The sequence below is a fragment of the Cyprinodon variegatus genome, unplaced genomic scaffold (assembly GCF_000732505.1).
Source record: "Cyprinodon variegatus isolate N-32 unplaced genomic scaffold, C_variegatus-1.0 Scaffold326, whole genome shotgun sequence".
Classification (NCBI taxonomy): domain Eukaryota; kingdom Metazoa; phylum Chordata; class Actinopteri; order Cyprinodontiformes; family Cyprinodontidae; genus Cyprinodon; species Cyprinodon variegatus.
The window spans coordinates 518,763-534,159 of record NW_015150779.1 but is presented as its reverse complement, the minus strand read 5'-3'; the positions used below and the strand labels follow the sequence as shown (position 1 = coordinate 534,159).

General features: G+C 36.6%; 1 protein-coding gene across 1 annotated transcript; it reads left to right on the top strand.

The window, feature by feature from the left end:
* Positions 1-391: 391 nt before the first annotated feature.
* Positions 392-13,979, top strand: glb1 (galactosidase beta 1). Its single transcript, XM_015384871.1, has 16 exons — positions 392-576; positions 967-1,136; positions 3,029-3,179; positions 4,939-4,999; positions 5,086-5,180; positions 6,909-7,089; positions 7,306-7,364; positions 7,447-7,568; positions 9,441-9,481; positions 9,556-9,668; positions 9,758-9,832; positions 9,979-10,068; positions 10,155-10,268; positions 12,098-12,229; positions 12,491-12,730; positions 12,905-13,979. Exons 1-16 carry the CDS (start codon positions 514-516, stop codon positions 13,151-13,153), a joined length of 1,956 nt encoding a protein of 651 aa, XP_015240357.1. The 5' UTR covers positions 392-513; the 3' UTR covers positions 13,154-13,979.
* The last annotated feature ends 1,418 nt before the right edge of the window (positions 13,980-15,397 follow it).

Below are 15,397 nucleotides of genomic sequence, written 5' to 3'. Positions count from 1 at the left end.
TTTGTTAGCTGTCAGAATTCAGTCAGAATCCTGAGATTAAAGTCAGAATTCTGAGATTAAAGTCAGAATTCTGAGATTAAAGTCAAGAATTCTGACTTCTTTCTCATATCATACTGAAATAAAATTTTAAAAACAGTTAACTTTTTTTGTTTTTTCCAGTGGCCCTAATCCTCCTCCGTATTTTTCCCATATTAAACTGAAATAAAATTTCAAAATCAGTTAACTTTTTTTTTTTTTTTTTTTTTTTCAGTGTACCTAATTCTCTTCCATATAGGTCTGCTCAATAAAGAACTGTCAGACGCTTTGCCAAGCTGTACTGCAGCTCCATCTACTGGTCAGACAGTATCATTGCACCCATACGCCGTCCCGTCACATGACTTTACTTCCGCAACTTGTGATGCCGCTGATTGAAAAACAGTTCAGCTGCAGGGGTCTTGGATCCAGCCGTGTTGCTGTTTGAGGCTCCTGTTTATCAGCTTTCATATTTAAATATCAAAACAGAAAGACGTCATCATGTCTGCATTCAGACTGAATACCGTCATCCTGATGCTGATGCTGCTGCTGTTTGAACTCTCAGTGAGTAGATATCTGACAGTCTTCAAACTCTTTTACTGTTTTCATAAACGTTCTTCTTTGTAGAAGATAAAATGCATTTAGAGGAAGTACTGCTATCATAATGCAGAATAAATACAGAATTAGTGCTTAATAATTTCTTTCCATTATGTTCCATAAACAGCGTATTTAATCAATTTAGAAAAGTCACTCTGTTCTGAACAGAGCTTTATATTTTTAATATGTCGGTTTTCTTTATTAAAACCCCTTTAAAATGTTTCTTTAATCGAGCATCTTTAGGGTACACCCACAGAGTCACCTGCTCTGTCAATATTCAGCCATAAAACCATAAAATGGTTACTTTGTGTATCTATGTTTATATTCTATGGGAAATGAATGTGTTTTGACCTGCAGCTCGGGGAATCTCCATCATTCAGTGTGGACTACGAAAACAACAGTTTCCGTAAGGATGGGGAGCAGTTTCGTTACATATCAGGAAGTATCCACTACAGCAGGATCCCCAGGGCCTACTGGAGGGACAGGCTGCTAAAGATGTACATGGCAGGACTGAATGCCATCCAGACGTAAGAGTCCTCCACGCAAACACCCACTCACTAGAAATTTATGTTACATTACCAAGATAGAAATAAAGGATTTTAAAATAACTGTTTTCCTAAGCCAGCAGCCCACACTGCACCAAAGAATAGCTTTAGTTTATGACATGTTTAGTGAAGCAAACAAGGTCTACTCACAACTACTTACTTTTAACTAATTGAGAGTTTTGTTTTACTTTTTACATTTTATACTTGGATGCTTGATGGATCTTGGTTATTGAAAGTATTGTTGTTTGACACAATGAAATTGATCGCGTGCTGAGGAGATAATAGCAGCATTTCAGTCAGGCCTGCTGGAGCAGAGATGCTTCCAAAACCTGCAACCTGGACATGGGGACCTGAGGACTACGTTTGGGATTTTTTTTATCTTAGAGCACTTAAAGAATAAATTTAACATTTTCAAAGATTAAATGTAGTCAAGTTATATAAGAAATATGATAGTTTTTTTTATTCATTGTGGATTTTTCCACTTGTAGTGAGTTTAAAACTAAATCTAAATGTAAATCTGATGACTTGGAGAGCACTAAAGGTAAAACATCAAAGGTACATTTACTAACATTTATTAGTGATATATTGCGCTACATCTTTATTTTTATTTATTAGCTTTAGATTGGATATTTTACAGTACAGTATTTTGTTGCTACTCTTTTAACTCGTCCCTATTTTGTTATTCTTATATATTTTTTCTAAGGTCCACATTTGTGTGACCATTTTTTTTCTATGATCTTTTTGCTGCTGTAAACACTGGAATTTCCACATTATGCAACAATAAAGGGATTTTCTATTCTATTCTACTCAATTCTATTCTCAACTCAACTCAAACTTTATTTATAAAGCACATTTAAAACAACCGGGGTTGACCAAAGTGCTGAACAGGAATCACAGTTGTGATTGAAGGCTATAATACATAAACACATAAGAAAAATTGAATGGAGATAAAATATAATGGGATAAATGTTTCAATTAAAATAAAATTATAAAATAAAATTTTAAATAAAATTTAGCCAAGTGTCGAATTAGACTTTAATAAAAGCCAGGGAGAAGAAGTGTGCTTTTAGAGAGGATTAAAAACCTCAAAAGAGCCTGCCGATCCAATATGCAAAGGCAAGTTATTCCAGAGTGTCGGTGCCACTGCCATAAATACTTTCTATTCTATTCTATTCTATTCTATTCTATTCTATTCTATTCCATTGAACTGATTCTTCTTCTTTTGGCCTTTTGCTTTCAGGGGTTGGCATCATCTGTCTCCATCTGCGCCTTGTTTTCTGCATGTCACACCAGCTACCTTCATCTCCTCTGTCACTCCATGCATAAATCTTCTGTAATGTTCTTCTGCCTGGTGGCTTCTTCCTTCTACCAGTTTCCTCATTAACTCTCCTCTCTATATATCAGAACCCTCTGAGTCTCAGAGGGCTTTCTATCCATCCTCGTCATTCTGAAACAGAACCTCAGTATCACTGCTACCGGTCTCCGTCTGTAAACCTTACAGTAATTCTCTGCTCTTACCATCTTATCAACTGATAAATCTGCTCAAACAGGTTTCTCAGCTCTTCACCATGCTGAATGCTGCTCTGAACAGTTCACCATAAGTAGGCGACTTAAAATCCTCAAGCTTCTCCCTCTACCGCTCCCTCTCGATCACACACATTCACTCCCACAAACCTTTAATTCACTTCTTTCCAAAGAAAACCTCTTCTCCCTTAATATTCCTCAGCACCATACCCCACTATATAATGTTAGTGTATTTCCCAGCAGCCTCAACAGCAAGCATTGAGTTTCATTTTGTTTCTGCAACATTTACTGGGTACAGAGCACATTTTATAAAGTGATTGTGGACTACTGATGCTTTCTTCCATGTGCAGCTATGTTCCCTGGAACTACCATGAAGAGTCTCCTGGCCGGTACGATTTCAGCGGAGACAAAGATTTGGAAGGTTTTCTTAAACTTGCTCAGGAAATCGGTCTGTTAGTGATCCTTCGTCCAGGGCCGTACATATGTGCAGAGTGGGACATGGTGAGCAAACTGGGACTCTAAATCCTTTGTTTTCTGGGTTTCTCAGGGGCTTTCCAAAACTGATTAGAACAGACAATAGTCTTTATTCAAACTGTGTGAATATTTTTAAGCAAAGAAAGGTAAGATAGGGAGTTAAGTGCTAAGATTACACAGTTATATGCACATAAAACCAGATTACATATAGAAAATTCTGAAAAAATTCAAATTTTCTTTAATTTAACCTTTTTTTTTTTTGCTAATATGTCATCTGACATATGTTTTTCAGAGGCTCTTATAAGCACCGTGTGTTGGACAGATTAAGATCTCAAATAGAGGAGAGTTTATTCTCTCCACTGTCGCAGCATGCATGCTCAGTGGGAGGAGTTGCTTAAGAGTCAACGACGTAAAGTAATGCAAGTAAAAATCCTTGCCGCATGCTCAGTGGGAGGAGCAAGAAAGGATAAAATAATCTGGTTTTCCAAACCAATCTGACAGTCTTGTCTCTGTAAAGTTCCTTGAGATTACACATGGAAAAATTGAAATCTCATTAAGTCATTTTTTCTTAAAATAAGTGAATTTTTGCTTGAATAGAGGAGGTAGACAATTTACATTTAAAATAAGAAAAAAAAACTATTGTATTGTCTTATTTCAAGTGCATATTATCTAATTATCGTGTTTTAAGAGTAGAAATACTCACTCTATTGGCAAATCATCTTATTTATCTGCTCAAATGAAAGGTAAATACACTTACTTTAAGAAATGTTGACTTATTTCTATATCGTTTTTGCAGTGTGTGAATTGGCACTATATAACAAAAAACTCAATTGAATCTGAATTAAATTGATTTGAACTCAGAGCAGAGGGCAGATATCTTAGTTTCTGAACAGCTCTAGATTAGATGACTGGAGCGCAATATAAGCTGATCGAGAAAATTGAAAACTGGTCCCATGTGGTTCAGGTTCTGTCAACAGCTTCTGGCTTGCTTCCATTTACATTTAGTTTTAATGTGTTATTGTGCTTTTTTCTGTTTGTTTTGTCCATTTGTCATGCTTTTATTTAAAGGGGTTCACAGCAATATTGTCTTGTACTTCCCTAAATCTATTTATGTTAACATCAAAAATATAATATCATTACAGAATACATGTAATATACGTTAATGCTTAATGACTTTAGTCAAACAACTCCAAACTTGCTTTTCTTATCTGTTTAGCTCCCTTTACAACAATTAATATGAGCTGCTGCATCTCTGTCAGGCTCAATGTTTTAATGTTGCAGCAGTTCTTGGCAGGATTTAACTAAACACACGTTACTGGGGTGAAATACACCCGTTCATTCACATTCTCTGTATGTTGACGTCAGCATTCATACTGCTGGAGCTCTTTTATAATTTGCCACATTATAAACACCACTGTATTGCTCTGGATTTGTATGTGATATAGACCAACACAAGTTGTGTTTCAGTTTAAACTTACACCTGAGTCTAAAATTAAGTGTCGCTTTTTCTGAGGAGAACATGGGGGTGGCATCATGTTGCTGTGGGGATGTTGTTTGAGTTGATGGAAAGGTGACAGAAATCCCACTAAAATAGTTGGGCTTTGTAATATAATAAAGATTGTAATTTCAAACTTTATTGTATTACAGTTTGTAATATAATAAAGAAAAGTAAAACTTTTCAATATCGGCTCTTCTGTAATTCAGATTGAGCTGTAAAGTTATTAATCAGTGGGTATATTTCTTCTCTTTTTCTATTTCTAATTACTTATATTATTCTTCCAATTAGGGCGGTCTGCCTGCTTGGCTTCTGAACAAGAAAAACATTGTGCTGCGATCGTCTGACCCAGGTAAGCAGCTGACACGTCTATTTAGGGATGCTGGGAACATTTCTTAACTCCTAAAAGCTCAAAACTGTAATTTGTATGTCCTTCAGATTACATTGCAGCCGTAGACAAATGGATGGGGAAGCTGTTGCCCATGATGAAGCCATACCTCTATCAGAACGGTGGTTCCATCATCACTGTACAGGTACTTTTATTTTTATTATAACTACACAGCCCAATGCAAACTTAATAGTCTCCCTGTGAAAATTGTTTAACGTGCATTAAAAACATTCAAATGTATGGAAAGATGATTTATTGCCTTTTTTTTTCTAAAGCAGCACATCGTTAATAGAGAGACGGAGAATATTAAGGAAATAAATATTTATATTTTCTTACAGAAACGTTGTTACAGTCCCTGAGATGTATTCCATTTATTAAGTTGATAGTAGCATGTGTTGTTAAAAGGTAATTGTTCGCTTAGCTTTAGCTATGTGTACATAGCTAAAGATTGTATATTTATATGAGAGTGTTTCAGGATGTTTATTGGAACAAATTCAAACTAGTGAATAAAAACCATTTTAATGGTATCTCTAAAAAAAGCAGATATTCTAATAATTGTTCTTCAAGCAAAAACTAAATCAATTTCTGGTTTGAACTTCAGACAAATACTTTAACATGCAGATGAGGAATGATTGGTAAACATGGCGGCACCCTGTGACTGCAGGGAGGTGGTCCACACTGTGTTCAACTGAGCCGCTATACGCACCTCTGATAGTTTTCCACATAAACTACTGAGCCCAACACAGATCATCTCTGTTAACAATCATGGCTCGGTTGTGTGCGCAGCAGTCTGCACAGGTAGAAGATACCATTTCAAACGTTGACTTTCAGGAAGAATTCAAATATGGACGCCCCTTCGTAAAGGAAGACGCCGTTTTGGAGCTGCTTTTATTGCTTCTTGATCAGCCATTTCTCTAATTCCTTCTACACAAGCAATCATCTATTTAGGGTTTTCTGCCAAACTTGGAACTTAGACAGACTTTATTGTCATTTTGTACACACAGAGTGTATATAAAATGAAATTTCATTCAGTACAGCTCCCAAGACATTTCCATTTCTAAAGTGCAGCAGTATAAGAGCAGTCTGCAAAAATTATAAACAGTAGCAATTTCCACATAAAAACCATCAGGTTAATTTTTTTTTGCCTGCCATAATAATGTAAAAATAATTACAGTACTTCACTAAATAATAAAACCTATTAGTGGTTTTTAATTTATGTGGATAAAAGATACCAAAACATAAAGCAGAGGTAATGGCGTCACTGACCACCCTCCATGATTTCTGATCTTTGTGACACTGACTGAACAGATAAGGCAGCAGATCTGAATAAGCCTGCTGTTAGCCTGGTCTGTAGCTAACAGCTCTAGAGAATAAGTCACCATGGCAACTTATGTGTTAATGCTTTTACAGAACTGAATATAGGCTTTATTAAGTCAAGATATATCTGTTAAATCCCAGATTAATCCCTTATCTTATTTTGTGACAGGCCTCAGAACTGTAAGAACAAATAGATTATTTTTATTTTTTGCAGCCCTGAGTATTAACAAATATACAGAGCATGTATTGGTCTTATTTTACGTTGATCTTTTCTGCAACTGACAATCCAAGAGGGTTTGTACTAAATAAGGTTATTTAAAATAGGAAAAACTTCCCACCCACAACACTAAATATGTTAAAGGGTTTGTGTGGCTGTAGGTTTGTTTATTTCCCTGAAAATCTCACTTGTTAAATTCTGATTTGATGGACTGGAAAAATGACTTATTTAGATTAAAATTTTAACAGTGCATGGCCATTGTATAGGAAAAAAAAAAGAAAAAAACCTTGTTTTTGCTTTAAAGGAGGATAAAAACACTGACATATCCTTTATCAACAGGTGGAGAATGAATATGGCAGCTACTTTGCCTGTGACTTTAACTACATGCGTCACCTGAGCAAACTGTTTAGAGCTCACCTGGGAGACGAGGTGGTGCTCTTCACCACAGACGGTGCCGGGGTGAACTACCTAAAGTGTGGCTCAATGCAAGGTCTCTATGCCACTGTAGACTTTGGTCCTGGTAAGCTCTTGTACTTTCCAATTAATATTTTTCTTCCGTAAAACAAAAGCGCATCATGTTTTAATACAGTTATTAAAGAGAAGCCGGTTTGTGCACATGTTGGGTGTTTAGTTTGTTTCTCTCTTCTGACTCAATGTCTCATTTTAGTTTGATCAGACTTTCTGAGGAAGTTGCACAATAAGACATTGCTATTCTGGACCTTTTCTCTCCTGCTAGGTGCTAATATAACTGCTGCCTTTCAAGCACAGCGATACGCTGAACCAAAGGGACCTCTAGTAAGCATCTCCTCCTTGCACACATTTTAACAGTGACCCACACGGCAGAGGATAAAACATGTGTTTCTTTGTTTTTCCACAGGTGAACTCTGAGTTTTACACCGGCTGGCTGGACCACTGGGGATCCCGTCATTCTGTTGTGTCATCTGCTGCGGTGGCAAAGTCCCTCAGCCATATGTTGGCTATAGGAGCAAATGTTAACATGTGAGTGAAAAGAAGTCAGCAGTATAGAGAAGCAGAGCAAAAAAAGATTTACTAGAGTCTATTATGGAAGCAGCCAATGTGCCTGCACATGACTCTGATCTTACTTATACCACCTGCTGGTAGAACTTATGTAAATTCCCAACATGCAGACATTGGTTATCAAAAGCACTTAAGCTATTTATGAGAAGCAATGGTTGATGTATTGATAGATTGAATGGCCTAAGATTTTCTATGTAGCCCTCCTAGGTTCAATGAACAACTTTGAGACCAGAGGGCATGCTAAGAGTCACACAGATCTTTAGGGACCCTTTTTGGTAGTTAAATTAACCGGGAAAAGATAGCTTTTTATCTAAATGTCATTGCAATTTTCAAAAATAGTATTGCACATTTATATTTTTTGTAACAGCAGCTCTAATGTTTTCACCTTACAGAGGTGGGTAGAGAAACCAAAGGTTGTACTCATGCAAGAGAAACAAAACTAACAACAACTTGCTCAACTAAGTAGTCCTCTGCAACAACTTGCTCAACTAAGTAGTCCTCTGCAACAACTTGCTCAACTAAGTAGTCCTCTGCTGGAAGGAACACCAGCAGGGAGAAAATGTAATGGGGGCGCCCTTGGATGAAGTGGCCCCACCAGCGTCCAGTTAAAAAAAAATTTGAACAAAAATAAAGTAGGTTACTGCAACATTTAATTTCCCTTTGGGATTAATAAAGTCGTTTTGAATTGAATTTCATTTTATATTCTGACATTTTAAAGATATAAAAATACCCAAAATAGAAATTATGAAATAATACATTTGTATAGGAAAAACAATCCTCTAGATTTCTTTTCATCATTTATCTCCTCCAACCAATACTTACAGTAAATAATGTAGATACACTTTATTGTCAAAAACATTTGGTCATGTGCTTTTACATCAACTTTGACATCCTATTCTTAATCTAATGGGTCAAATTTGATGTTTGACCTCTGTTCTGAACAGGGGCAACTTTAACTATTATTTAAGATTTACAATGTTAAGGAGTTTGTTCATAGTTAGATGAGAAAACAAGAATCCAAGCTGCTGCTATAGTTGATCAAAAAGGTAATCTAAAAGGTTTATGTCAGAACTCAGTGTAGGCCGGTTTCTCCACATAAAACCTATGGAAGCAATCGAATGTATGTTAGAAAAGAAAAAATACTAGTAGATAAGTACTAATGACAATACCTACTGTGTTGACCATCAAAAACAGAAGAGGAAATTACCTTAAAACAGTGAAGTCATTAACCGAATCCTCTTAGTTTTATTGATTTATTGGCATTTTTATTTACATTGGTGAAGCTTTGACCTTTGTTCCCCTGAAATTCCATCCATTTTCTAACACACCAGCAGTCTCTTTGGGCAAAAATGTCACCTGTCCGTCTCTAACACAGAGACATACAGCCATGCACTCATAAACACATCGATTTAGACACACCAATGAACCCAACAGTCATATTTTTAGACTGATTGAGGAAGCTGGAGTTCCCAGAGAAAAGAAGAACATACAAACTCAATGTGGAAATAACCCAAAGCTGGCAATCAAACCCCAGACATTCTTACTACAAATCAACAGGACTGAAAATGTTGTCCCTGTGCAGCCTCACTGAGGTTCTCTGTTAGAAAATCAAACCCCTGATAGTAGAGCTTTGACAGCAGAGGGAACCAAAATAACTGAAAAACTACAGCAGCAGACCTCAAACACATTTTTTGTGTTAATCATAATTAGATAGAGATCCTGTGCTGAAAGAATATTCTTACCTTGTAAAATTGGGGTCATAATGTTAAGGCGTTGTAAATTATATTAAAGTTGTTTTTTTGTTTTTTTTTTTTTTACATTCCTCACCTGCAGGTACATGTTTATAGGGGGGTCAAACTTTGGCTACTGGAATGGTAAGTGCACTTAGCATGAAGCAGCTTTCCAGCAGCTTTTCTGTGATCTTAACGTTGTGTTTTAATGCCACCAGGGGCAAACTCTCCGTACGCTGCACAGCCCACAAGCTACGACTACGATGCTCCACTCTCAGAGGCAGGAGACCTCACTGAGAAATACTTTGCCATCAGAGACGTCATCAGAATGGTATACAGCTGAATATCTAAGCTTTGCTTTGGGGTTTTGTCCTGGTTTGTAGATGTGACTAGAACACATTCTGTGTCTTCCTAAAACAGTACAGTAAAGTACCCGAGGGACCGATTCCACCAACAACACCAAAGTATGCGTACGGTTCTGTTAAAATGAAGAAGGTAAGCATTCAGATGACTTTGGTTTGAATTCTCTCTACAGGCCTTTAGTGTATTAGGATCTTTTTTAATTTTGCACCAAACATTGACTTTAGCTATTCAAATTCTGAAGGATAGTTAAGGGAGTGTTGTTGTTTTGTCGCCTTCAGCTCCAGACAGTGTTGGACGCTACAGAGACACTGTCATTCTCAGGTCCAGTGAAAAGCACCTATCCTCAGACCTTCACAGACTTGAATCAGGTATCCTTCAGGCACTTACATTCTCAATAATTAAATTTTTTTATGACTTTTTTTCCTCATGATCCTCATCTTTTGTTTCTCTCTAGGGCTTTGGTTTTGTTCTCTACAGGACGAAACTTCCTGTTAACTGCAGCCAACCCACACCTCTGTCCTCACCTTTGAACGGGATCCATGACAGGGCGTATGTGTCAGTGGATAGGGTGAGTCCTTTTGTTCATTACCAGATCCTCTATGCCCGCAGCAAAAGGTTGTTTTCATCTGTATGTATTGTGAAGTGTAAGAAAATACTGCTTTTTTTTTTTTTTTACTTTTAACAGCACTTCATTTACACAATTCAAACATATAAACAATTGACGTAAAACAAGTGTCCGATAAAAATCATTAAATGAGGAGCTTGTTAAAATGTAGATCTCCATCATCTGACACAGTACATAAAATATTTTTAAAACCCCACAACTGAATAAAATCCTCCATGTTCTGTGTGGCTCTGTGGAAGTATATCTCCACTTTAACGTTGCACTTTTTATATCTCTTGCTCCATCTATTCTGCTTTGCATCCTTCCAGTTCATAATGCATGTCATCTTAAGCCACTTTGCAGAGTCAATTAATATGATTCATATAGGCAATTTGTTTGAGGTGAGGCAGAATACATCCAGCCACAGATTTGCTGAAGTCTCTTCTCCTGGATGAGTGTGCAACAATTTTATTGTTGCATTATATTGTTGTTTTTGCAGCAAACCCTTATACCAAAGCATGGATATAGTGACAATGGAGAGAAAAAACTTTAAAAACATAAGACGAAAGGGGACTGTTTGAGCAGACTTAGTGGTCACTTTCTAAAATACTTTCTATGTAAGAGAAAAGTTAAAGTAAGCTTTTACCTAAAAAGTCAAGGGAATGTTTTTTAATGTAAAAAGACTAAGTATGTTCTTATTAAACTAATTCAAAGCATTGCATTGAGCATCCAGAGTGTAGAATGTCGAGGATCCAGGTAACGGGCGTGACTTTCTAAAGGACTGGTGGGGATATGTCCACACCACACTTTGGCCTGGTTGTGACAATCCCCACACAATTTCCACTTTTTTTCCCCCTTTCCGCTCATTTACTTTAGCCAAAGGTAACAGAGATTGGGTGCAGCTGTGTTCAGACACTTGTCAGTGTTTTTTTTCTCTCTCGTGCTGCTTCCTAGTCTCAGTGTAATCACCGGATCTGTTGCTTTGCGGTTGCATTTCACTGTGTACAAAGTAGCTACATGGTTGGAGGAGAGACACACAGCAGCACTCAGTGAATATTAACCCGCAGCTCCTTCAATATATTTTTAAGTAAAAGTTAGGAGACGAGTTGGTTTAAAAAAAGTAGAGATGGAACCAAGAAATCCCTTCTACTTGAATAATATTTTAAATATGATACTTTCAAAACTTTTCAGACCTGCAAAGCATGTGGGCAGTACATATATTGACATTTAACTTCCTTTAATGCCCTATAGGTTGTATTTACTTATTGGTTGACTAAGGCGTTGTGTAAAGGTTAAAAAAGAAATTTGTATAAAAAAAAAAAAAAGAGAAATTTATATTCAGCATTGCTATAATGTTTGTCAGTAGTATTGCAATGTACAATATTTTAGCCGTCATTTATTGGTAAAATATTGTAATTATTGGAAGGTAAACGGTAACCATTTTTGTTTACACAGACTGGGTGCTTCAGTGTCAGGAAAAGAATGAAATGCAGCATACAAATATTTGATATAACTGTTTCTGAAACATGTTAACCAGTCTTTTTTTCTTTCTTTCATGAGCGAACAAACAAACAAAGCCATTGGTTTTATGCTCCCTTTAAGAAGTTGATACAGAACTTCGACAAAAAGCTCAAATCTCATATAAAAGAATACCAAAAAAAGCAGCAAATGAGAATTATCAGATGTTTAAAACCCCTTTTTCTTCAATCTGGACTCTAGGATAAAAACATTGAATACATTTAGTAATTTGTAATGTTCTGTTGTTAGTATACTAATATAAACTTATTCCTAAGGTGGCAGTTGGGGTTCTGGAAAGGAACAAGGTCTTGAGTGTGAACGTGACTGGAAAGGCTGGGAGTCAGCTTGACATACTGGTGGAGAACATGGGCCGCATCAACTACGGCAGAGACATCAACGACTTCAAGGTTTTTATTACCATTAAATACATGCTGCTACTATGTATCGTATGGTATACATTAGTATTGTGAGTTAATTTACTCACGCTTTAATCTCTCACATTCAGTTTCTTTTGATTTGACAGATTTCTTTTCAGGAAGTCTCACATAAAATTTCTAGCAATCTTTATCAGGCACCTGAGTTAATACCTTTGGATCACATTTAGACCTCTCCACTGAATGCATTTAGGATCATTGGTACTTTTTTAATTAATTATTTTCTCCTGAAAGGGCTTGGTCTCAAATGTTACTCTGGGAAAAGACTCCCTCACTCACTGGACCATGTATAGTCTCAGCATCGACGAAGCAGTCAGAAACGGCCTCCTTGGCGAGGAACCTCCAACACGAACAGATCAAGCTTCACCTGTGGCTCTTTCACCTCCAGCCTTCTATAAGGGGAGCTTTATCATTCCCTACGGTATTCCTGACCTCCCTCAAGACACCTATGTCAAGCTGCCAGGCTGGAAGAAGGTGACTAACCCAAAAATACACATTTTATTTCAAGCTATTTGTTGGATTACTTAATCAAATCAAATAAGGTCATCATATTTAAGGAAGACATGAAGTTCAACAGCCCTTCTATAGATTTGCATTTGTTTTTCTCAACATCTTATAGAGTAACTAATCCTATATTTGTTTCATTAGGGGCAGATCTGGATCAATGGATTTAATTTAGGGCGTTATTGGCCCGCTCGAGGTCCTCAGGTGACACTTTTTGTGCCTGCCAGCATCCTGAGCACAGCAGCACCAAACAACGTGACTGTCCTGGAGCTGGAAGTCGATCCATGCAGCTCCCAGTTATGCACTGTTGAGTTTACAACCACCCCTGTTCTCAATGCAACTGTCTCTGAACACAAACCGCACAGGAGACTGTTTTCTAAAGATTTCCTCTGACAATAAGGGGCCTTTCCTCTCCACTTCAGGAACACCTTTAGGACTCAATGTATGAGCCTGGAATCAAATGTTGTTTTGTGAAAGGGATGAATATTTGTTTTTTTGCACCACCTTATTGTAAGATTTACCCAAACACTCTTCTTAAAGGGATTACGAGCAATTAAAGCTGTGGTAACTGATTATTCAGGGAATATTTCATTCTTTATTCTTCTTTTTACTTGGAAAGCTGTCCTTTATCAAGTAGTTTTCATTGTGTTACAAGATGTGCCTATGCATAAAATCTATAAAATTAAAAGAATGATGATTAAGCATTGAGAAAAGAATGACAACGCTTAAAAGAATAAGTTACATTTGTTTTACACATTCACTCTTTAGCAGTGTTACTTTGAGAATGATGAAATTCGAAAGCGATTTGGTTCAGGAAGAAGGTTTGTGATTCTTGTTCTTCAGGAGGTCGTCAGTTTAAAAAGAGAAAAATATTCTGCCTGTTGAACTGGAAAATATTTAGGAGGATATGGAAACACAATTACAGATTTTATGCCACCAATTTGTATTTATTTTGAAAGGGCAAAGTTTTTTTATTGGTTTTTTGGTTGTTGTTGTTTTTTTGTTTGTTTTTTTTCACATTTAAGTAATATGAACAACCTCAACCAGATGGTTAAAGTGGGTTGATTTAAGAAATTGTTTAAATGGAATTGCTTAGATGATGTTCGATTAAACTTTGTCTAATTTTGTCACTTTACAAACACAATCATATATTGTTTTATGAAGATCTTTACCTTTATATAAAAACATCCACATCTGGAGTTAAATATATATTACGGTACTCATTTTTTAACATACCTCAAGCTCAGATGAAATTGGGCCTGTCTTAGCAACAAATGCAAACACAGACATTTAAATGGATTTAGGTTCAGTGTTTGGTTCAGTTTTTCTTGCACTGTAATATGCTGTGATCTGAACCCCTGCATATTAGGGACCATAAACCTCTGGCTTAGCCTTAAGTCTTGGACAGCCCTCTAATCAGCTACATGCATCCTTCCAAAAATGTTGACCGCTTCCCTGTTTATGTAAAGGAAGCGTCTTTATGGCAACATGTTGTCCCCACCATGTTTTACACTGTGACACCCAGGATCAGAACACCATGTGCCTGCAGAGTTTAGACTGTTATTTTAACCTCACATTCTTGTTATCTTCACTTAGCCATACCTTTACTTTATTCTGTAGCCTCTAAACATCTGCTAATTTTTTTCCCCCATCTTTAGCATTTTTAATTAATATTTCTTACAAAAGCATTGTGTAAATCAACTATGGCAGGTTCTTTTAAAGTGTACATTTCATTTGTTAAGAGCATGTGTTCCATGAGCAAATTGACAAGGGGCTCCCACCTCTCTATATTTAAAGCTTTCTGTATAATATCACTTGAAATGACTAGGTGGGAGAGTGGCGGCCTAGTGGTTAGTGCTTGGAATCCTGAGGTTCTGAGTTCGAGACCCACTCCCACAGACAGCCACTCTGACTCTCTGAGCAAAGACCCTTAACCCCACACTGTTGCCCAGGTGCCAAACAATGGCAGCCCACTGCTCCCCAGGGGGATGGGTTAAATGCAAAGGTAAATTTCTCCAATGTCAGATCAATAAAGTTAAAAATTGTATTTTTTTTATTTTTAGGTGAAGAAATGGGTAAAAAACTGTTGTAATTCAATGAAGTCAATTTAAGGATTTTGTTTTCCTTTGTCTATAATATATTTGTTGTTATTTTCATGGGTACATTCTAGAACAGGCCAACTTCATTCAAGAAAGGGGCAACAACTTTTAGTTGACAGTAGATTGCCACATAGGGCTGCAATCTGTACAAGATACAATGAAACTGTATTTTTATATGATTGTTTGTATGTATAATAAACCAACAAACAACACTGTAACCTAACATATTTCATGCTTAAATGTAGGTCTATGGGTGCGTTCTATTATACTTAGAACTTGACTTTAATAAGTTGGATTGACGTAATCTCAAAGGTGTGCATTCCAGTTTCCCTCATATCCTCCATGGGCACTATGGCAATTGTTACAGTAGAAAAAAAAGCTATTAGTTATAGTTATACATGTTTTGCAATTTTTATTTTATTATAATATAAACAGTTATGATTTAATTTATAATTTAAAATTCTTTATTATTTTCTAGAGAGAAAAAATGTTTAAATGACCTGTAGTTGTGTAGCCCTTTATCATGTCCAAGACTCCA